The sequence below is a fragment of the Diabrotica virgifera genome, chromosome 4 (assembly GCF_917563875.1).
Source record: "Diabrotica virgifera virgifera chromosome 4, PGI_DIABVI_V3a".
In the NCBI taxonomy this organism is placed as follows: domain Eukaryota; kingdom Metazoa; phylum Arthropoda; class Insecta; order Coleoptera; family Chrysomelidae; genus Diabrotica; species Diabrotica virgifera.
In genome coordinates, this window is record NC_065446.1 from 157425047 (window position 1) to 157445133 (window position 20087).

The window sequence follows — 20087 nt, forward strand, 5'->3', positions numbered from 1 at the left end:
TTTCAAAGTTTTTCCATATAATCTGCTAAAGGTGCTGGTTACAGTAATACAGCGATAGTTCTTGCAGGCTTCCTTATTATCCCTGGGATTTATAGTTTTTAAGTATTATTATGGAACCCTACACCATTGTATGGCAGAAAGGATATGATTATATAATATACAGGGTGTTTGGTAAAGAATGGGCCATAGCTTAACCTCAGATTTCTGAGGTTAAAATAGGCCGATTTAAGCTAACTTACCTTAGTACAAAGTTTATAATAACGGAGATACAGGGTGTCAAAATTAAACTTTTTTTATTTATTATTGAATATTTCCTGACAGGTATGACATAACAACATGACATTTAGTATGTGGGGGTTTTTTGGGTCGAGAAAACTAAATTCCCTACCAAAAATTATATATTGCCTAGAGGGCGCCACATACGCCTTTCAGCACTCATTTATTACGTTCAATTTTTTTTATCCCTCAATCTGCATAATTTTGACATTAAAATTTTTATTCTCCTATTAGTTTTACTTAAAAAAGGTATACTTCTTTCATCTCTCTGAACTCAACCGTTTTCGAGATAAACGCATAATTAAATCTGCGATACACCATCATTTTTAGTGTAATATCATTGTAGTTACACCCGAAAAATAACTTAAAACCATAACATTATCCAAAAGTGTATCGCAAATTTCTTCAAATGGAATTTGAGATGCAATGACATAAATTTGAGAAATGGCACAATTATTATGGTTTTAAGTTATTTTTCGGGTGTAACTACAATGATATTATGCTAAAAATGATGATGTATCGCAGATTTAAAATGCGTTTATCCCGGAAACAGTTGAGTTCAGGGAGATGAAAGGAGTTTACCTTTTTTAAGTAAAACTAATAGGAGAATAAAATTTTAATGTCAAAATTATACAGAGTGAGGGATAAAAAAAATTGAACGTAATAAATGAGTGCTGAAAGGCGTATGTGGCGCCCTCTGGGCAATAAATAATTTTTGGTAGGGAATTTAGTTTTCTCGGTCCAAAAAACCTACACATACCAAATTTCATGTTGTTATCTCATACCATACCTGTCAGGAAATATTCAATATTAAATAAAAAAAAAGTTTAATTTTGACACCCTGTATCTCGGTTATTATAAACTTTGTACTAAGGTAAGTTAGCTCAAATCGGCCTATTTTAACCTCAGGAACCTGAGGTTAAGCTATGGCCCATTCTTTACTAAACACCCTGTATAAGTGTTATTTTGGTATTTTCAACGAAAACTTTTCGTTTATAAATTTGCAAAAGTCTGTGTGTTATTGCGTTGCCGCTCCTGCAATACTTAGAGCAGGTGTATTGATGAATTCTTATGTAGTTTTGCCTTCTGAATCCAAATCTGAAAACGGCATTTCGATATCTCTAACCGTCTTCGAGATAATCGACCTCAAAATCTAAAATGTGACGTCACAATCCGGTTATTTCCTACCGACGCACTAAACGTCAGCTCAAATGGTTTATTAGGAAGTAGGCTACTTTTCAAAAAGCTAAACATCGAACTCAATAAGTTACGAGTAGACTAGTAATAATTATCTAGTAGTTTTACAAATGCTTGACATTTCTCTTCCAGAATTGAACAAGCGCTGTCCTATTTTTGTGTGACTATAAAAAAATCAATTTATTTAATCTCAATTTGTTCAGCAAAGCATAGTTTATTTACATTTGAGTTTGACACTTCGTGAATGTCAAACTAAATTTTAAATTAAGTATAGGGCTTTTCATCGATTGTCATTTGTTTCGAGCTTCTGTCATGTGTCACATTATATTAATATATCTAAGTCATACGTCTTTGGTTTGTATTATTGTATATACCAATAACGTATGTCGTAGATATATTAATATTATGTGACACATGACAGAAGCTCGAAACAAATGACTGTGAATGAAAAGCCCTATTAATAAAACATCAATGACATTTGATAGTGAATTTAATTATTATATAAAATAAATAAGATGTTCAAAAATACAATTTGAGTATATTTTAAAAGCAATAATTTATTAAGTAGGTATATATTTACGAGTATACGGCCTACCCTTTATGATAAATGGACTGTTCCATTTGTTATGAAATTAAAATACAGGGTGTTCAGAAACTCTACCGACTAACGAAGAAGGAGGTTCCTCAGATAATTTTAAGACAATTTAACCCAATTCATCTAGTCCGAAAATGCTTCCTAAAGGAGCTAGAGCTATTTGAAGATGGCGTCTGGTAATTAGTTTATCTTAAATGTCTCCAGAACGCTTCTATTTAGATTTAGAAAAAATACGAAAATTGGTACACATATTTATCTTCCAGGGATAAATCGATTTCATTAATTGCAAATTTCTAGTACCGGTCATAGGCGTCCGTTTGGGTAGGGCATCAGTTATATTATCGCATAACTTTTTTGTTTTCAATTTTTAAGCACTTTTGAGTCTGGATTATTAAAATGAAAGATATTATAGTACTAAAAGTTACTCTTACTTTAAGTCGATATGATACACCGTTTCCGATTTGAAAATTTTTCCTTGTTTGAATATCAAAAAAAAAATTCAATAAAAAAAAACTGTTTAGAAAAACCAAAATTGGTACATTTATTTATATTCCAGAGATGAATCGATTTTGTTAATTGTGAATTTCTAGTACCGGTCATATGCGTCCGTTTTGGGTAGATCGATGGTTATTTGATCGCATACCTTTTTTGCCTTTAATTTTTAAGGATTTTTGACACTAGATTATTAAATTATGAGGTATTTTAGTATTAAAAGTTACTCTTGCTTGAAGTTGGTAAAATACACCGTTTTTTTTTTAATTTTCAAAATATTTTTTCAAATTCAGGAAACGAAAAATTTTCAAATCGATTTTTCTAGAAAACGGTGTGTCCTACCGACTTAAAGCAAGAGTACCTTTTAGTACTAGAATACCTCAAAATTTAATAATCCAGTATCAAAAGTGCTTAAAAGTGAAAGACAAAAAAGTTATGCGATAAAATAACCGTTGCCTCACCCAAAACCACCACCCAAAGTCACCATAGATGGAATCGATTTATATCTGGAATATAAATACGTGTACCAATTTTCGGTTTTTCTAAAAGCGTTCTGGAGGTATTTAAGAAAAAATAATTACAAGACGCCATCTTCAAAGAGCTCTAGCTCCCTTAGGAAGCATTTTCGGACAAGGTGAACGTGGTTAAATTCTCTTAAAATTATCTGAGGAATCTCCTGTCTTCTTTGTCGGTAGAGTTTCTGGACACCCTGTATAGTCGGTTCGCTAAACTCGACACAACTGGCTAGTGATTTTAGTAGGTAATTTTTTTGTTTTTTTGCGAATTTTGCCAAGATTGGCAAAATTACTAAGTATTTAGTAATTATTAACTAATTAGTAATTATTTTTTTTGCCAAATTGGCAAAATTATTGACTAAAATCACTTACCAGTTGTGTCTGAGTTTAGCGAACCGACAGTATATGAAATAATATTGTTTGTTTTAAAAAATTATGGTCTGATATGTCCAATTACATCCTTCTAATGGAAAAAAATATTTGAAGATTTTTCTCAAATTATGGATACCAACATTTTCATTTATAACTCTTTTATTTTTAATTTGACGAAGAAAAGTTATTCTTCATAAAAAGCTATTCATGTTCTAAGATTTATGATGCAACCAACATATTATATAAAGTTTTATTAATTTTATACGAGGTATATAAACATATACATTTAGATCAAGAGTAAACTACCTTTATAGTTCATAACATTTAAATTAGAATGATATAATTGCACATTAAAACATAATTATTAATTCTAAACTACTTTTCATAATAGCAATTTTCCATATTACGAATTAAAGTACGTAAATAAACAAAGTTTTCGTTATGATAATGCTCGCATTTTCAGCTTGTTATTTTTTATTTCACTGTTTTGCTATTTCTGAATTACCCGTACTCAAGTTTTTTTTGTAATTTAGTTTATAAAGAACCTTCACCAGTTTTTAAATATTATGCATGCGTTCATAATTTTCCTGAAAAAATAAAGTTTATTTTATTTGGAGCAGTATTTTATTCCACAGCAGTGTAAAATATTATAGCCAGGGAGGTAGTGTCAAATTTGACCGGAGCATTTTAGCATGGCTGGTTTCTTATTATTTAGGTAGGTGTTCCAAAGCTTATTAACAAATTATGTGTCAGCTGGCCCAAAACCGGGGATTTTAGTCAAGAAAAGGTGAAACATGAAAGTTGATGGACCAACGCTACAGTTAAATGTCAAATATTTATATGCGTTACTCAGAACATTTAATGGACTTGCTTACTTGGCACCTACCTTTCACTCAGGAGATCGGGGTTCAAATCCTGGCGCGGAAAATTCTTTTTGTTTTTTAAATTGACATTTTATTTTGAAAAATATTTATTTTTATAATACCACGTTTTTATTATTTATACGAGACAATATAAAAAAATCTGTATGTCATTTATAGAATTATGCATAGAACTTATGAAATAGCATATATACATTTGATCATAAATATTATGATTGACCTTAATAAGCAAAATTGTTGTACATGAACCCCTGAAGCTTCCTGAGTTAGTACGACCAATCTAAGTGAAAAAGGGGGTTGGCCTCCTCACCCCCCTCCCGACATTCTTTTATCTTTTTAGACAAACTGTTTTTTGCATAATTTTATGTGATGTAAAACCAAAAGATACATACAACCCTAATTTTTCACTTTTCTATCACCAACACCCATTTTTTAATAGCAATCTAATTATTTCCCTGTTCTCTATAACATTTATAAAAATGAATTTTTGTCTGTATGTCCCTTATAGAATCGTAAACTATGCATTTAATCATATGATGACCTCAAGCAAAGTTTTTGTACTTACATGAACCCAGGAATAAGTTGATACTTAATAATATATACTTAATATACTTAATAATTAATAGAGTTAAAAGAGTTAATACTTTTTTATTATTAACTAGCTGACCCGCCAAACTTCGTACCGCCTTAAAACTAAATAATGTTTGAATGTTTAATACCTAAAATTACCAGAAAGCCAAAAAATACTAAAAAATATTGCGTACCCATACTTTTTTCTACCAAATGCATAGTTTACGATTCTATAAGGGACATAGGTACAGACAAACATTCATTTTTATATATTATAGAGAATATGGAAATATTTAGACTGCTATTAAAACATGGGGGTTGGTGATAGAAAAGTGAAAATTTAGGGTTGTATCTTTCGGTTCTACAACATATAAAATTAAGAAAAAACAGTTTGTCCAAAAAAATAACAAATAATATCTCCCTTTTCACTTAGATTGTTGGTCTTACCAACTCAGGGACCTTCAGGGGTTCATGTACAACAAATTTGCTTATTAAGATCAATCATAATATTATGACCAAAAATGCATACCTAGTTTGCGATTCTATAAAAGACATACAGATTTTTTTATATTGTCTCGTATAAATAATAAAAACGTAGTATAAAAATAAATATTTTTCAAAATAAAATGTCAATTTAAAAAACAAAAAGAATTTTCTGCGCCCGGATTTGAACCCCGATCTCCTAAGTGAAACGTAGGAGCCAAGTAAGCAAGCCCATTGAATGTTCTGAGTAACGTATATAAATATTTGACATTTAGGCTGTAGCATTGGTCCATCAACTTTCATGTTTCACCTTTTCTTGACTAAAATCCCCGGTTTTGGGCCAGCTGACACATCATTTGTTAATAATCTTTGGAACACCTACCTAAATAAAAAGAAACCAGCCATGCTAAAATGCTCCGGTCAAATTTGACACTACCTCCCTGGCTATTATTCCGTAGTTGATGTAAAAATCAAAAATACAGTGTCATAAAACAAATTCATATTGAAAACGAAGGAGTATATTATAGGCAACGGTATCATATATGACATACGTCATGTCAGAGGTTACGTCCTGAAACATCCATATCAGTCGTTAAGGGTTAATAATCCTCTGTAGCTTTTATAGTCTTTAATGTTCCCTTTATCTTTATACCATGATAATGTCACACTCTCCAATCATTGGACATCTTTTCTTCCTCATATATCCTTCCCATCATTTTCCACAAAACATCAACCCATCCTCTCCTAGAGCCTTACAAAGCTCCACAGGTATTCTATCTAGTCCTACTGCCTTACCATTCTTTATCCTATTTAACCCCTCGAAAAACTCATCTCTCGCTATCCCCAGTATTACATTCTCATTTGGGACGGCACATTAGTGCAGCCGATATGTGAAACAATTGTGCATTTAATGATAGAAGTATATAATTTGGACCACATATACTGCACATATAAAGGTTCAAATTTAGATATGAGGCCATCTCAGATTTTGTCTTTTACAAAAATGGCGGAGATTCAAAATAGCGACTATACATTGTGACTAACAGCACGTTAACTTTTGAACGAGACTTCAGATTTCAACCAAATTTGGTATATAGGTTCTTTTTTTGATGCATAAGATCGAGGTCTTGAACCGGAAGAATCGGTTTACCAGAAGTTTTGTTTTTCGTGGTTTTTATGTAAAAATATGCTGTTTCTTTTTCAATTCTTTCACCCTGTATGTATTAATTTTCCAAAAAGTTAATACCACCATTGAAAAGAACATAACAATATTTTTTAGGAAATATTTTTAACTTTTTAGTTATGTTAATTACCATTTAATAAATGCAAAACGTATCTTCAAATGTACCTATATGCGGCAGATTCGTTCAAATATTATATAGCCCAGTAGATGAACGGGAAATTCGTCGATACCGTGTAATTTTCAGGGGCAACTCCAAAATGCATAAAAATTTGGATTTAGTTCCTACTTACCTTCCACTTCAAAGTTGAAATTGTGCCGATGGTTGCTTTTACTTGGGGGTGACAGTCACTCCTCCTCGGGGGTGAAAAAACATACGTTTAAGATAAGACCGGAAATGGATAAATTGACTGATTTTAAGCAACTTTTGTTCTATAGAGTTTTTTACGTAAGTCAATACTTTTCGAGTTATTTGCCATTGAAAATGTTGATTTTTCGACAAAAAAACTACGTTATCAGACGGTTTTTCGCAAATAACTCAAAAAGCAAATATTTTATCGAAAAAATATCCTTAGCAAAAGTGTAGCTTATAAAAAAAAACCCAAAAAATTGGTGTATCAGTAAAGTCTATCAATCAAATAAAAACAAAGTTGTAGCTCATGAAAAATACGTTCTTATTCGTCTAATTCCAAATCGAATATTTCTAGGTGAAATCACCGAAAAATTAAGCACTTTTCGGGAAAAACCCATTTAAACTTTTTTAAAGTGTTTATAAAAAGCTTTGTTTTAATTATTAACAAAAGTTTTAGCATTAAAAATAAGCGAGTTACGCTCAAAATAAAGTTGGCCCTCTTTTTTTTTAATCATGAAAATCTCGCCGTGTTTAGCTCCCCAAATGAAATTAATCGCTACCGCTTTACAAACAATTTACTTACCTATCTATTTTTTATATGATCTGTCAGTCTCACCGGTTTAAAGTGTTTGTTTTTGAAAGGGTTATAATTGAGAAAGCTTGAATGGGTCACTATTCCCAAGTGTATGCAAATTTTGAACAGCCATATTGTAGGTTATTAGCAGGTATTGAACGAAAACAATTTAATAAAATCAACACAAGCAATAAACAATACAAATTACCTGCCAATTACTATTTTTCTTCGATAGCTACTATTGGTAGAGATTAAATGGAAATTCTCATAGGTGCCATACACTTATTAATACACACATTTAAATTAGTATAAGAGCTGTGAGACATTTTTGAGTAGGTATTTTAGGCAACCTGAAAATTTTTCAGGTGACTTTTCTATGATAGCCTAATACAAAAATGCCGGTCTGGCTGGAGGGTAGCGGTTATTTTCCCCAAAAATCCACCCCAAAGTTAAAAAAAGGGCAAAAATTGATATTACAAAAAATACCATTGACGTGACTTTAAAGTAAATTTAAATATTCAAATATAAAGAAAATAAACAGACCAGGCGATTTGAGGGCGATTTTAACTCTGCAAGATACTTGCATGGGCGTCCCAGGATTATTTTCAGGGGATGCATCTGAACTTCACAAGATTTCATCTGAATCTGTACATAATATTAACGAGTATAAAATATACAACTATACATGCATAGCTATGTACACTCCTTCCGGGCAGGGAGGTGCAATTGTTATTTTGACAGGGTATTTTTTAATATTAAAAATAAATATTCTAAAAAAGACAGGTTTTTTTTGGTGAAATTTTCCAACTGCCATGTGATCAAACAAATTACGGGTGCATATAAATGAAAAGCGCTATAGGTAAGCACCAGTGTGAGAAAGAGCGTATACCGATAGCTGTTTGCGTCCTCTGTTCTAACTGAGCGAGTCCGTTCGCTCGAGAAAAATCACGTGACCTAGCGATAACCATGTTGTTGTAACTTTTTCTTAATTAAAGGAAAATAATACGTACTATACAATACAGTGATGAGCAAGCTAATAACCGGCAAAATAGCTCAAAAGGTTGAAAACATAACACATTGCGAAACAAAAAGAGTTTCATCTCTTTTTGTTTCGAGATGTATTATGTTTTCCATCTTTTGAGCTGTTTTGCCGGTTATTAGCGCGCTCATCACTGTAGATTTTGCAAATATGATAGAAAAAAAAACAAATGTATTATTATAAATATATAGGTAGAAAAGTATTAAACTATAGACTAAATTAATTCTGTGTCTTGTACTTCTTCTTCAAACTCCTCATCTGAGCTTAAATATTCATTCTCTTTTTCTTTGTTAGACTCCCCTCAAGACTCAGATTCGTCTTCTACCTAATCTGTAAATAGTTATAATATGTATTTAGAGTTAATTAAAAGATTATTAGTGATTAATTAATTGAGTTGCTACGTATTCTTTCTTTTAAAACCAATACTTAATACTTTTCCTTATATAACCAATCACATCAGGTTTTTTATTTCTTAGTATATGACCAAAGTAGCTCATTTTTTTCCTTCATAGTGTTGAGTATTTCTTGTCTAATTTTCATCTTTCTTAATGTTTCCGCGTTTGTTACGTGTTGTGTACATTATTTTTTTACATTATTCGATAACACCACATCTCAACAATGGCAAGTCTTTCTTCAGATGCGCCCGTGGTTGTGCAGGCTTCGACTCCGTACAAAATGACAGAGAATACGTAGCAAATCAATTAATTAATCAGTAATTAATTTTTAATAAATTCTAAATGCATATTACAACTATCTACAGTTCATGTAGAAGAATAATCTGAGTCTCGAGGGGAGTCTGACGAAGAAGAAAAGAATGAATATTTAAGCTCAGATGAGGAGTTTGAAGAAGAAGTACAAGATTCGGACACAGAATTTATTTAGTTTATAGTTTTATAATTTTCTACCTATATATTTATAATAATCAATTTGTCATTTCCTATCATATTTGCAAAATCTATTGTATAGTACGTATTATTTTCCTTTAATTAAGGAAAAGTTACTTAAAAAACTATAATATATAACAATTACTCTAACGTTTCGAGGCACAACAACATGGGTATCACCAGGTCACGTGATTTTTCTCGAGCGAACGGACTCACTTCGCTAGAACAGAGGACGCAAACAGCTATCGGTATACGCTCTTTCTCACACTGCTGCTTACCTATAGCGCTTTTCATTTATATGAACCCGTAATTTGTTTGATCACATGGCAGTTGGAAAATTTCACCAAAAAGCTGCCTTTTTTAGAATATTTATTTTTAATATTAAAAAATACCCTCTCAAAATAACAATTGTACCTCCCTGTCCAGAAGGAATATACATAGCTATGCATGTATAGTTGTATATTTTATACATGTTAATAGTATGTACAGATTCAGATAAAATCTTCTGAAGTTAATATGCATCCCCTGAAAATAATCCTGGGACGCCCATGCAAGTATCTTGCAGAGCTAAAATCGCCCTCAAATCGCCTGGCTTGTTTATTTTCCTAATATTTCAATATTTAAATTTACTTTAAAGTCACGTCAATGATATTTTTTGTAATAACAATTTTTACCCTTTTTTTAACTTTGGGGGGGATTTTTGGGGAAAATAACCGCTACCCTCCAGCCAGACCGGCATTTTTGTATTAGGCTATTATGGAAGAGTCACCTGAAAAATTTTCAGCTTGCCTAAAATACCTACTCAAAAATGTCTCACAGCTCTTGGACCAAATCAATTGTTGGTTAAATAGCTCAAACGATAACAGGATATAGGTAATAATAAAATATGGTAAAAAGTCTACTTACAATCGTCAATCAGGACGCGTCGACCAAGTCACTATTTTTACTTCTTTTCTCGTGGGCCGTCTAAATGCTTCTCTGCGATGTCGAAGGGACAACAGAATTCCTGGTTTTCACGTGATCAGGTTCTTTTGCCCGCGGCCCAGATGGGCATTCGAAAATATGCAAGCGAGGAACCACGGGCGTCGACAAGGGTAAAAAAAGGGACATGATTTCGAACTATTCACACAACAAACCAATTTATCGGAATTTCCAACATTCTCCCCCCTTTAAAGGCCATAAGGCATTTAACAATTACTAATACTATATATCACTACTTGGGCAACAAATAATGACAAAAAAAAACAAATCCAATAAACAAAAAAAAATACTAAAATACTTAAACAAAAGATATTAAAAACTTAAGGTCAAATCAAAACTAAAATTAAAATGGTGGTTTTGTCGTAGTCGTACTAACAAACCCGAACAAAAAAACTAAATCTAAAGTAACGAAACGTAAATCTAAAGTAAATCTAAAGTAACGAAAAGTTGACATCTAGTCCTCTATCGGCAAGGGACAGAGTCGGACAAGAAGCCGTTTCAAAGTTCCGTTAGTCTTACGCACGGTGGCTACCCGAGCTACCCCGTCTTTGCCCGCATGCAATTCAACAAGACGCGCGAGAGGCCATTTACACGGAGCCAAATTATCCTCCTTCAAAACAACTAAACTACCGATTTTGGGTACAAAGCCAGAATCTAACCATTTGGACCTTTGTTGTAAGGTATGTAAATACTCCTTACGCCACCGAGCCCAAAAATCCCTATGGATGCGTTGTAACAGCTGCCATCGGGACAAACGATTGAGGGATACCTCCGAAAAATCAGGCATAGGCAATGATGTTAAAGGTTCGAGAGTCAGGAAATGCCCTGGGGTCAAAGCGTTGAGATCTTCAATATCATTGGTCAATGGGGTGAGAGGACGCGAATTCAAAACGGACTCAATCAACGTCAAAACAGTGTAAAACTCTTCATATGTCAAAATTTGAGCCCCGACTATCCGAGCGATATGTTCTTTTACAGAACGAATGCCGCGCTCATAAATACCACCAAAATGCGGAGCCGCAGGAGGAGCAAAAAGAAAATTTAATATTTTCTTTATCAAGAGTACCCTCCATAAAGCTACGCAATTGTCGATACGCGCCATGAAAGTTGGTACCGTTATCACAAAATACTTGCGATACTCGACCTCTCCGAGCAATAAAACGCTGTAAAGCGGCTAAAAAGGCTTCTGCGGACAAATCACTAGCCAATTCAAGGTGTAAAGCCTTTGTGGCACAACAAACAAAGAGGCACAAATATGCTTTTTGAATTCTAACTCCTCGATAACGAGACATAGTTATCGAAAAGGGCCCACCATAATCTACCCCACAAATCGAAAAGGGTTTAATGGCTCCGAGACGAAATTTAGGCAAATCGCCCATGGGGGGCTGTAAGGCCCTAGGAGATTGCTTCCAACATCTAATGCACTTAGACAAGACTGAATTAACGGACTGCTTAGAAGACAATATCCAAAACCTTTGACTCACCAAAAATTGAGTACTCTTAAATCCAGCATGTAAGTACTTTTCATGATAATGACGAACTAGGAGAGTCGTAAGACGAGATTTCTTTGGTAACAAAAAGGGGTGTTTTGCCTCATACGACAAGGAAGACTGCGATAGACGACCACCTACTCTTAAACACTGAGTATCATCATCTAAAAATACTCCTAATTTTCGAAATGGTTTTGGAAACGAGTTCGACTGAAGCTGGTCTTCAAAATACTGTTCCTGTGTAAACCTAACAAGAATAATTAACGAGCTTTCCAATTCTACTGAACTCAAGGGTCCTACACGTCTTGACCTTTTAAAACGAGAGTTGTGCGCGAATCGCAACATAAAGGCCAAAATTCTTTGGATAGAGGTAAAAGACGATTGATTTTCTAACAAACAAGACAAAAAATGTTCCTCACGAGTGGAAACAAACACTAAACTTTTCTTTACCTCTTCCGAAGGGGATTTTTCCCGCAATGATGGAGGAACCTCTGGAAAGATTAATGGAACATTATATAAAAACGAAGGACCTGTCAACCAGTCTAGTTTCGATACAAAAGCGGCCGGTAGCATGCCTCGCGAAGGCGCATCGGCTGCATTACTTTGAGATTCAATTTAATGCCACGAATAATTTTGACTATGGGTCTGGATATACGAAATGCGATTTGCGACGAAAGTTTTAAACCTAGAAGGTGAACTTTTAATCCAGTGCAATGCTATTTGCGAGTCTATCCAAGCATACACCTTTTGAAAGATTATATTCTTCCACGACTGTGACACAAACGACATAAGTTTGACCAAATGAACAGCAGCTAACAATTCTAATCGAGGGATCGTAATCTGTTTCATAGGAGCTACTTTCGACTTGGCATAAAGTAAATTAACTTGGACCATGTTCTGACTATCAATACTACGAATATAAACGACACAAGCGTATCCCTTTTCACTGGCATCAGCAAATCCATGAAGTTCTAAGATGGGACAAGAGGAAATATTCAAAAAACGAGAAATTTTAAACTGTGAAATAAGAGATAATTCACTTTTATATTGCTCCCACACACGAATAATTTCTGAGGGAGGACGATCATCCCATTCAAGACCAGTTGCCCAAAGTCGTTGGATTAAATGCTTGATGAAAAAGGTAATAGGTGTTAGATAACCACACGGGTCATAAATTCGAGCTAATTCGGACAAAAACGATCTTTTAGTACAAGGGACATCCTGCAATTTGACTGCAAATTGAAAGACATCGGACTGTGCAATCCACTTCAAACCAAGGATTTTTAAAGAAGGACCATTTGATTCTGGATCAAAATTAATAGAATGAGGATTAATATGTGATTCAGGAAATTGCGACAACAATTTGGGTTCGTTCGAACACCATTTCCGTAACTCAAAGCCTCCTAACTTCAACAAAGCGACTAACTCTTCAACTAAACTTTGTGCTTCTTCGAGCGTCGAAGCACCGAAAACAAAATCATCAATATACGAAGCATTACAAACGAGCGAGGCGGCTTTAGGAAAACGAGAGCCTTCGTCCAACACTAGTTGTTGAAGGGTTCTTAGAGCGAGATACGGCGAGGATACAACTCCAAAAGTGACAGTTAACAAACGATATTCCTGAATCTCCTCAAAGCTAGAAAATCTCCATAACACACGTTGATAATCCGTATGCTCAGGAACTACTAAAATATTACGATACATCTGACGAATATCTGCACACAACGCAAAACGATTAAGTCTAAAATTTAACAAAAGCGAGACGATGTCCTGTTGTAGCTTAGGACCGACTAATAAATAATCATTCAACGATTTACCAAGCCTGGGACTTTTCTGAGACGCATTATATACCACTCGAATTTTAGTAGAGACACTTTCCGATTTAACAACACAATGATGTGGGATATAATACTTTCCCTTTGTCTTTTCGCCCTCAGGAACCAATTGCATATGACCTAAATCAATATACTCCTGCATATGGGACGAATATTCCTTTTGCAAACCCGGCTGACGAAACAAGCGACGTTCCAACGAAATAAATCTGTTTAAAGCAACATCGTAGCTATCTTTTAAACAAGGCGGCGATTCACGAAAAGGCAAAGACACAACATATTTTCCCGAGACGTCCCGTCTATGTGTTTCCCGATAAATGGTTTCGCACAGAACGTCTTCCGGTTCTGAAACTGGCTCTTCCGGTATATTCTCCAGTTCCCAAAATTTCCTTAACGAAGAATCTAACGAGTCTTCCACATTTGAAAGACAAACAAGCGACGAAGAAGAAGAACAAGTTGACGAAAGGTTAGGTGTGCTAGTTGGGCCCAACAAAATATATCCAAAAACGGTATTTAGGGCATCAGGTTGTCCCGGTTTACCTTCAATTTTACCCTCTAACAACACCTTCGAAAATATACTACAACCAATTAACAAATCGACCGATTGACTACAATTAAATTTGGGATCAGCTAACTTCAAATTTTTAATATAATTCCAAGCAGAAATATCTATTTGGGTGCTGGGCAAATCCGAGCAAACCCGATCTGTAATAATAGCCTCCAAATGAATCACCGGTGACTGATGACGAGGTTGGATAGAGAAACTTATTTGCCCCTGATTCAGTTTCGTTTGCATCGAATTGAGTCCGTTAACTTCGAACGAGCAAGGAGTTTTAGGCCATCCCAATCGATTGGCAGCCTTTCGACTAATGAACGAACTCATCGAACCCGAATCAATAAGACATCTCAAGGGTTGTTTACACCCTTTACTGTCAATTGCATGAACCAAAACAGTACCGAGCAAGATTTCCTTTTTGGTTTCAATTTTCTTTCCTACAAAACTAGCGGCACAATGGGATACTTCAGGAGACGATTCGATTCCCGATGTCCCTGGACTATTATTTTCTGAGGACGATTGACTATTGGAACGGTTTCTCTCGAAGTGTAACAAACTATTATGGAGATGACTACTACATTTGCTACATTTGAAGGATTTAGGACACGACTTGACTGAATGGTTAGCCTGATTAAGACACTTAAAACAGGAAGAAGACTCTTTACAAAACTGATATCTCTCTTTTGGCGATTTTTTCAAGAACAACGAACACTGGTTGAGATAATGGCTTTGTTTGCATAGAGCGCAACATACTGAAGACGAATTTGTCACGAACGACGAGCTACTACGATTGTGCCTTGAATCACCAGTCTGGTGCTTGGAGTTGGCCTTTGGCTCCGTGTTATTTGGGGCCCGCGACGACTTCTTTCCCTCACCTATAAATACTATTGTCTAAATTATCATACGCGATGTATTGTGTTTCGATGAACGCTACTAATTTTTTAAATGAAGGAATTTCATTAGACTTATTTTCCAACTCGAATAACTTAATGGAATCAACATCTAATTTCGACAAAAGCAAATTGAACATAATGAAATCCCAATGCTCAGTGGGAAGGCCTAAAGTTTTCAATGCGGCTAAATTTTCTAAAAAGGTGTCTACTAATTTAGCTAGATTTTTCGAGTTAACCGCGGAGATTTTTTGAACGCCCATTATCGCATCCCAATGGGCGGTCGCACAACGACGAACATTTGTGTACCGTTTAACAATTAAATCGTAAGCCACTTGGTAATTATCGTTAGTTATGGGCAAATTGCGAATTAAGCTAAGCGGAGTCCCGTCTAAACAACCTTTCAAATATTTGAATTTTTCTACGTTTCCTAGGGCTGCATTATTATGCACTATCGAATTATAAAGGTCTATAAAGGATGCAAAATTAATAAAATTTCCTTGAAAATGCGGAAGATCAATACGAGGTAAGCGAATGTGCGAAGGATGAGCTCCGCCGGAAGCACAAGACGCTGGACCTGGACTTTCAGATGGTGACCCAAAGAATTCCGCGTCAAAAACTTTTATTTTGTAGAATAAGTCCAAGAATAATTCTCGGACCTTTTCTTCGTCCCCCGTATCTGAATCCGGTACCGACAAAACATTATTAATAATGCTTGTATGCTGCTTTAAAAATTCCTCCTTAATCACGTCTAACTCGCTACACCTTATTTTAAACAACGATCGTAAACTCTGATCAGAAACAGCTTTACTACCTAGATCATAAATCGACTGAATGTCATTGAGCGCTGTATGACGCTGTAATTTCAATTTTCTCGATTTATCCATTCCAACTTTTTATATAAAAATTTCAAACAGAAATGAAATGATCAAAATAAAATATTATTAACTGTACTATAAGTGCGACGATAAAACAAAATGCAATAATAAAGTAATAATAAAATACTAACACGAAACGCGATTATAGTCTAAAATCAAAAAATTAAAAGTATAACACAAAAAATATTTCTCTACGCCCATGGAGCGACGCTCGGAAAAATACAAAATAATATTTTATTTCTTAAAAACGGAGAAACGATAATTAAATCTTTAGACCCATTCACGGAACCGAAACTCAAAACTATTTAGTACCTATTCTGGATAATAAATCACCCGATGCGAACCCCAAATCCGTCACGGTTAAACAGATAAGCTTGGCTTCGCCACAACGCAAAATTAACGATCAAATTTTCCTAATAGGTACATATCCCGATATCAAACAAAACAAATATAATTAATAATTAACATATCAAGTCTATATTATAAACCTATTGTAATATATGTATAATAATAAACGAATATATGTATTATAATTGCGACGAATCAATCAAACCACCATTTCAAATTTTAAACAGTGTATCAAATAATATTAAAAAATAATTCATATCAGGTTAGAAGGATCAAAAATGTGGGTTATTAGCAGGTATTGAACGAAAACAATTTAATAAAATCAACACAAGCAATAAACAATACAAATTACCTGCCAATTACTATTTTTCTTCGATAGCTACTATTGGTAGAGATTAAATGGAAATTCTCATAGGTGCCATACACTTATTAATACACACATTTAAATCAATTGTTGGTTAAATAGCTCAAACGATAACAGGATATAGGTAATAATAAAATATGGTAAAAAGTCTACTTACAATCGTCAATCAGGACGCGTCGACCAAGTCACTATTTTTACTTCTTTTCTCGTAGGCCGTCTAAATGCTTCTCTGCGATGTCGAAGGGAGAACAGAATTCCTGGTTTTCACGTGATCAGGTCCTTTTGCCCGCGGCCCAGATGGGCATTCGAAAATATGCAAGCGAGGAACCACGGGCGTCGACAAGGGTAAAAAAAGGGACATGATTTCGAACTATTCACACAACAAATCAATTTATCGGAATTTCCAACACATATCTTAACCAATTTTTGTCTTACGGAGAAACAAAATGAAACTAGCATATTTATAATAGCAAAACGTACATTTTTTTACTCTTTAATATTTTTCTTATCACTAATACTTTTTAAGCTATTTTTAAAAAATAAAATTTTTCAAAAATTTTTAGAAATTTTTTTTTACTATAAAACCAGATGTTTTAAAAAATAAGCACTTCAAACCAATCAAACTTACAGATCATATAAACAATACACATACAGTTAAAATAGATGGTAAAGCCTAACAATTAATTTCATTTAGGGTGCTAAATAGAGGAAGGTTTTCACGATTTTTTTACCAAAAAAAGGGACCAACTTTTTTTTCAGTGTAACTCGTTTATTTTTGATGCTGTAAACTTTTGTAAAAAACAAATAGTAAGCTTTTTTCGATACTTTAAAAATGTTAATAAGGTTTTCCCGAAAAACGCTTCTTTCTTCGGTGATTTCGCTACAACTACAACTTTGCTTCTACTCAATTTGTAGACTTTACTGGTACACCATCTTTTTCGTTTTTTTTTTTTATAGGCTATACTTTTGTTAAAAACATTTTTTTCGATAAAATATTTACTTTTTGAGTTATTTGGGAAAAACGGTCTGAAAACGTAGTTTTTTTTGTCGAAAAATCAACATTTTAAATCGCGAATAACTCGAAAAGTATTGACTTACGTAAAAAACTTCATAGAACCAAAGGTGCTTAAAATAAGTCAATTTATCCATTTCCGGCTTTATTTTAAACACGCGTTTTTCACCCCCCGAGAAGGGGTAAATGTCACCCCCCAAGTAAAAGCAACCAACGGCACAAATTCAACTTTGAAGTGGAGGGTAAGTAGAACCTAATTCCAAATTTTCATGCAATTCGGAGTTGCCCCTGGAAATTACACTCCAAAACGGTCATTTATTGGGCTAATAAGAATTATTGTGAATTTAATGGTAGAAGCATATAATTCGGACCACATATACTACACATATAGAGGTTCAAATTTAGTTACGAGGCTATCTCAGTTTTTGTTCCTTTTACAAAAATGGCGGCCATTCAAAATGGCGACTATACATATGTGACTAATAACACGATAACTTTTGAACGAAACGTCAGATTTCAACCAAATTTAGTATATAGGTTCTTTTTTGATGAATAATATCGAGGTCTTAAACCGGAAGAATCGGTTTACCAGAATTTGTGTTTTTACTGTTTTTTATATAATAATATGTTGTTTCCAATTCTTTCACCCTGTATACATTAATTTCAAAAAGGTGACACCGGCGTTAAAAAGAGCGTAAAAATATTTTTTAGGAAATATTTTGAACTTTTTAGTTATATTAAATACCATTTAATACATGCATACCGTATCTTCACATGTACCTATGGGCGGCAGGTTCATTTTGAATGCCCGCCATTTTTGTAAAAGACTAAATCTGAGATTACCTCATTTCTAAATTTGAATCTTTGTATGTGTAGTATGAGTGGTCCAAATTATATGCTTCTACCATTAAATGCACAATAATTCTTATATTATTATTTGCACGAATATGCCGCACATAGGTAACCTACATGTGAAGATAGGTTATGCATGTATTAAATGGTAATTAATATAACTAAAGAGTTCAAAATATCTCCTAAAAAATATTTTTACGCTCTTTTCAACGCCGGTATCACCTTTTTGAAAAATTAATATATATGTTATAGTCAAAGCCCGAATTTCAGGCACTCCTAGGTTTGACTAGGCAATCCTCAGGTCTGACTGACGGTCTTAGTCAAAGCCCGAAATAAATTACAGTTTCGGCCTTTGACTAGTCAAACCTAGGAGAGACTAAGTTGGTCAGGCAAAGGTCGAAATTTAATTTTATGAAATCGGTGTTTGACTAGTCAAACCCCGATCTAGCTTTAAATGTAATTTATTAGATTAGGTTTAATAAAAGGTCATTTTTTAATTTTAATGTTTATTATTTTTATATTGTTTTAATTAAAAAAAAAAAAAGAATGTGTGTACTTTGTACGCACGTAAGAAGGTATATTTCTATTATATGATTTCAACGAAATCAATTATTCCTCTACTACTTTCCAAAAATTTTTATTAAAACAATACCAAAAATTACAAAAATAAAAGAATAAAACACACACAAACACATTGAAAAATGCCACAAATGATTTCTGAACAATAATTGTTGCCAAAAATTTTAATTGAATACGTATTTTCTGAAAAAAATTATATAATAATATACTTACAATCATAAAATCTATAAAAAAATAACAACTTGCTTGGGGCTTGAACCCACTTCACGTCTATCGCGCCGCACGAATGTCGTAGCGATTTTCAACTGGACCACCTTCGCGTATATGACATGTGGGAATATACACAAACTAAATGTTTACACCATAAACTTTTTGACATTTTGTTTATATGAATTTAATTAAATTATTAGTTTGATTTTTGTCGAATTAAAATACAACAAAATATAGAGTAAGAAAACGATATATTAGATAATGATTTGTAGAAAGTTTGTTCGTAATCAGATTATGTAAATTAAAGCATTGCCTACTAATAGTTAACTACATTATTTTTTTACATTTTTCAAATAGATAGGTATGAATTTTTTATTGGAATACAACTAAAACATTTAGAATTACGTACCTGCGGCTTTTCAAAACTATTTAAAAAGTAACTATAATTATAAATTTGATTTTATTTCTGTCCTCACAACAATCCTCACAAAAAATATACAATATTTTTGTTTACCGATAACCTCCATATTGAACAATTATTAACAGATCATTTCAACAGCCAATCAGAGCCCGTATAACGACAAATACCATACTGTCGGTGTGCGCATGCGCCCAGATTATTAAAACTTCACCCTCAATGAAATCGCGCATAAAGAAATATAACTTCAAAAATTAGTGTTTATTC

General features: G+C 33.6%; 1 protein-coding gene across 1 annotated transcript; it reads right to left on the reverse strand.

The window, feature by feature from the left end:
- Positions 1 to 1577: 1577 nt before the first annotated feature.
- LOC126883717 (uncharacterized) lies at positions 1578 to 16046 on the reverse strand. Its single transcript, XM_050649379.1, has 4 exons — positions 15145 to 16046; positions 13699 to 15065; positions 11876 to 12372; positions 1578 to 1637 (listed from the first exon to the last, which is right to left on the reverse strand). The coding sequence occupies exons 1-4, from the start codon at positions 16044 to 16046 to the stop codon at positions 1578 to 1580; spliced, it is 2826 nt and encodes a 941-aa protein (XP_050505336.1).
- Positions 16047 to 20087: the final 4041 nt, after the last annotated feature.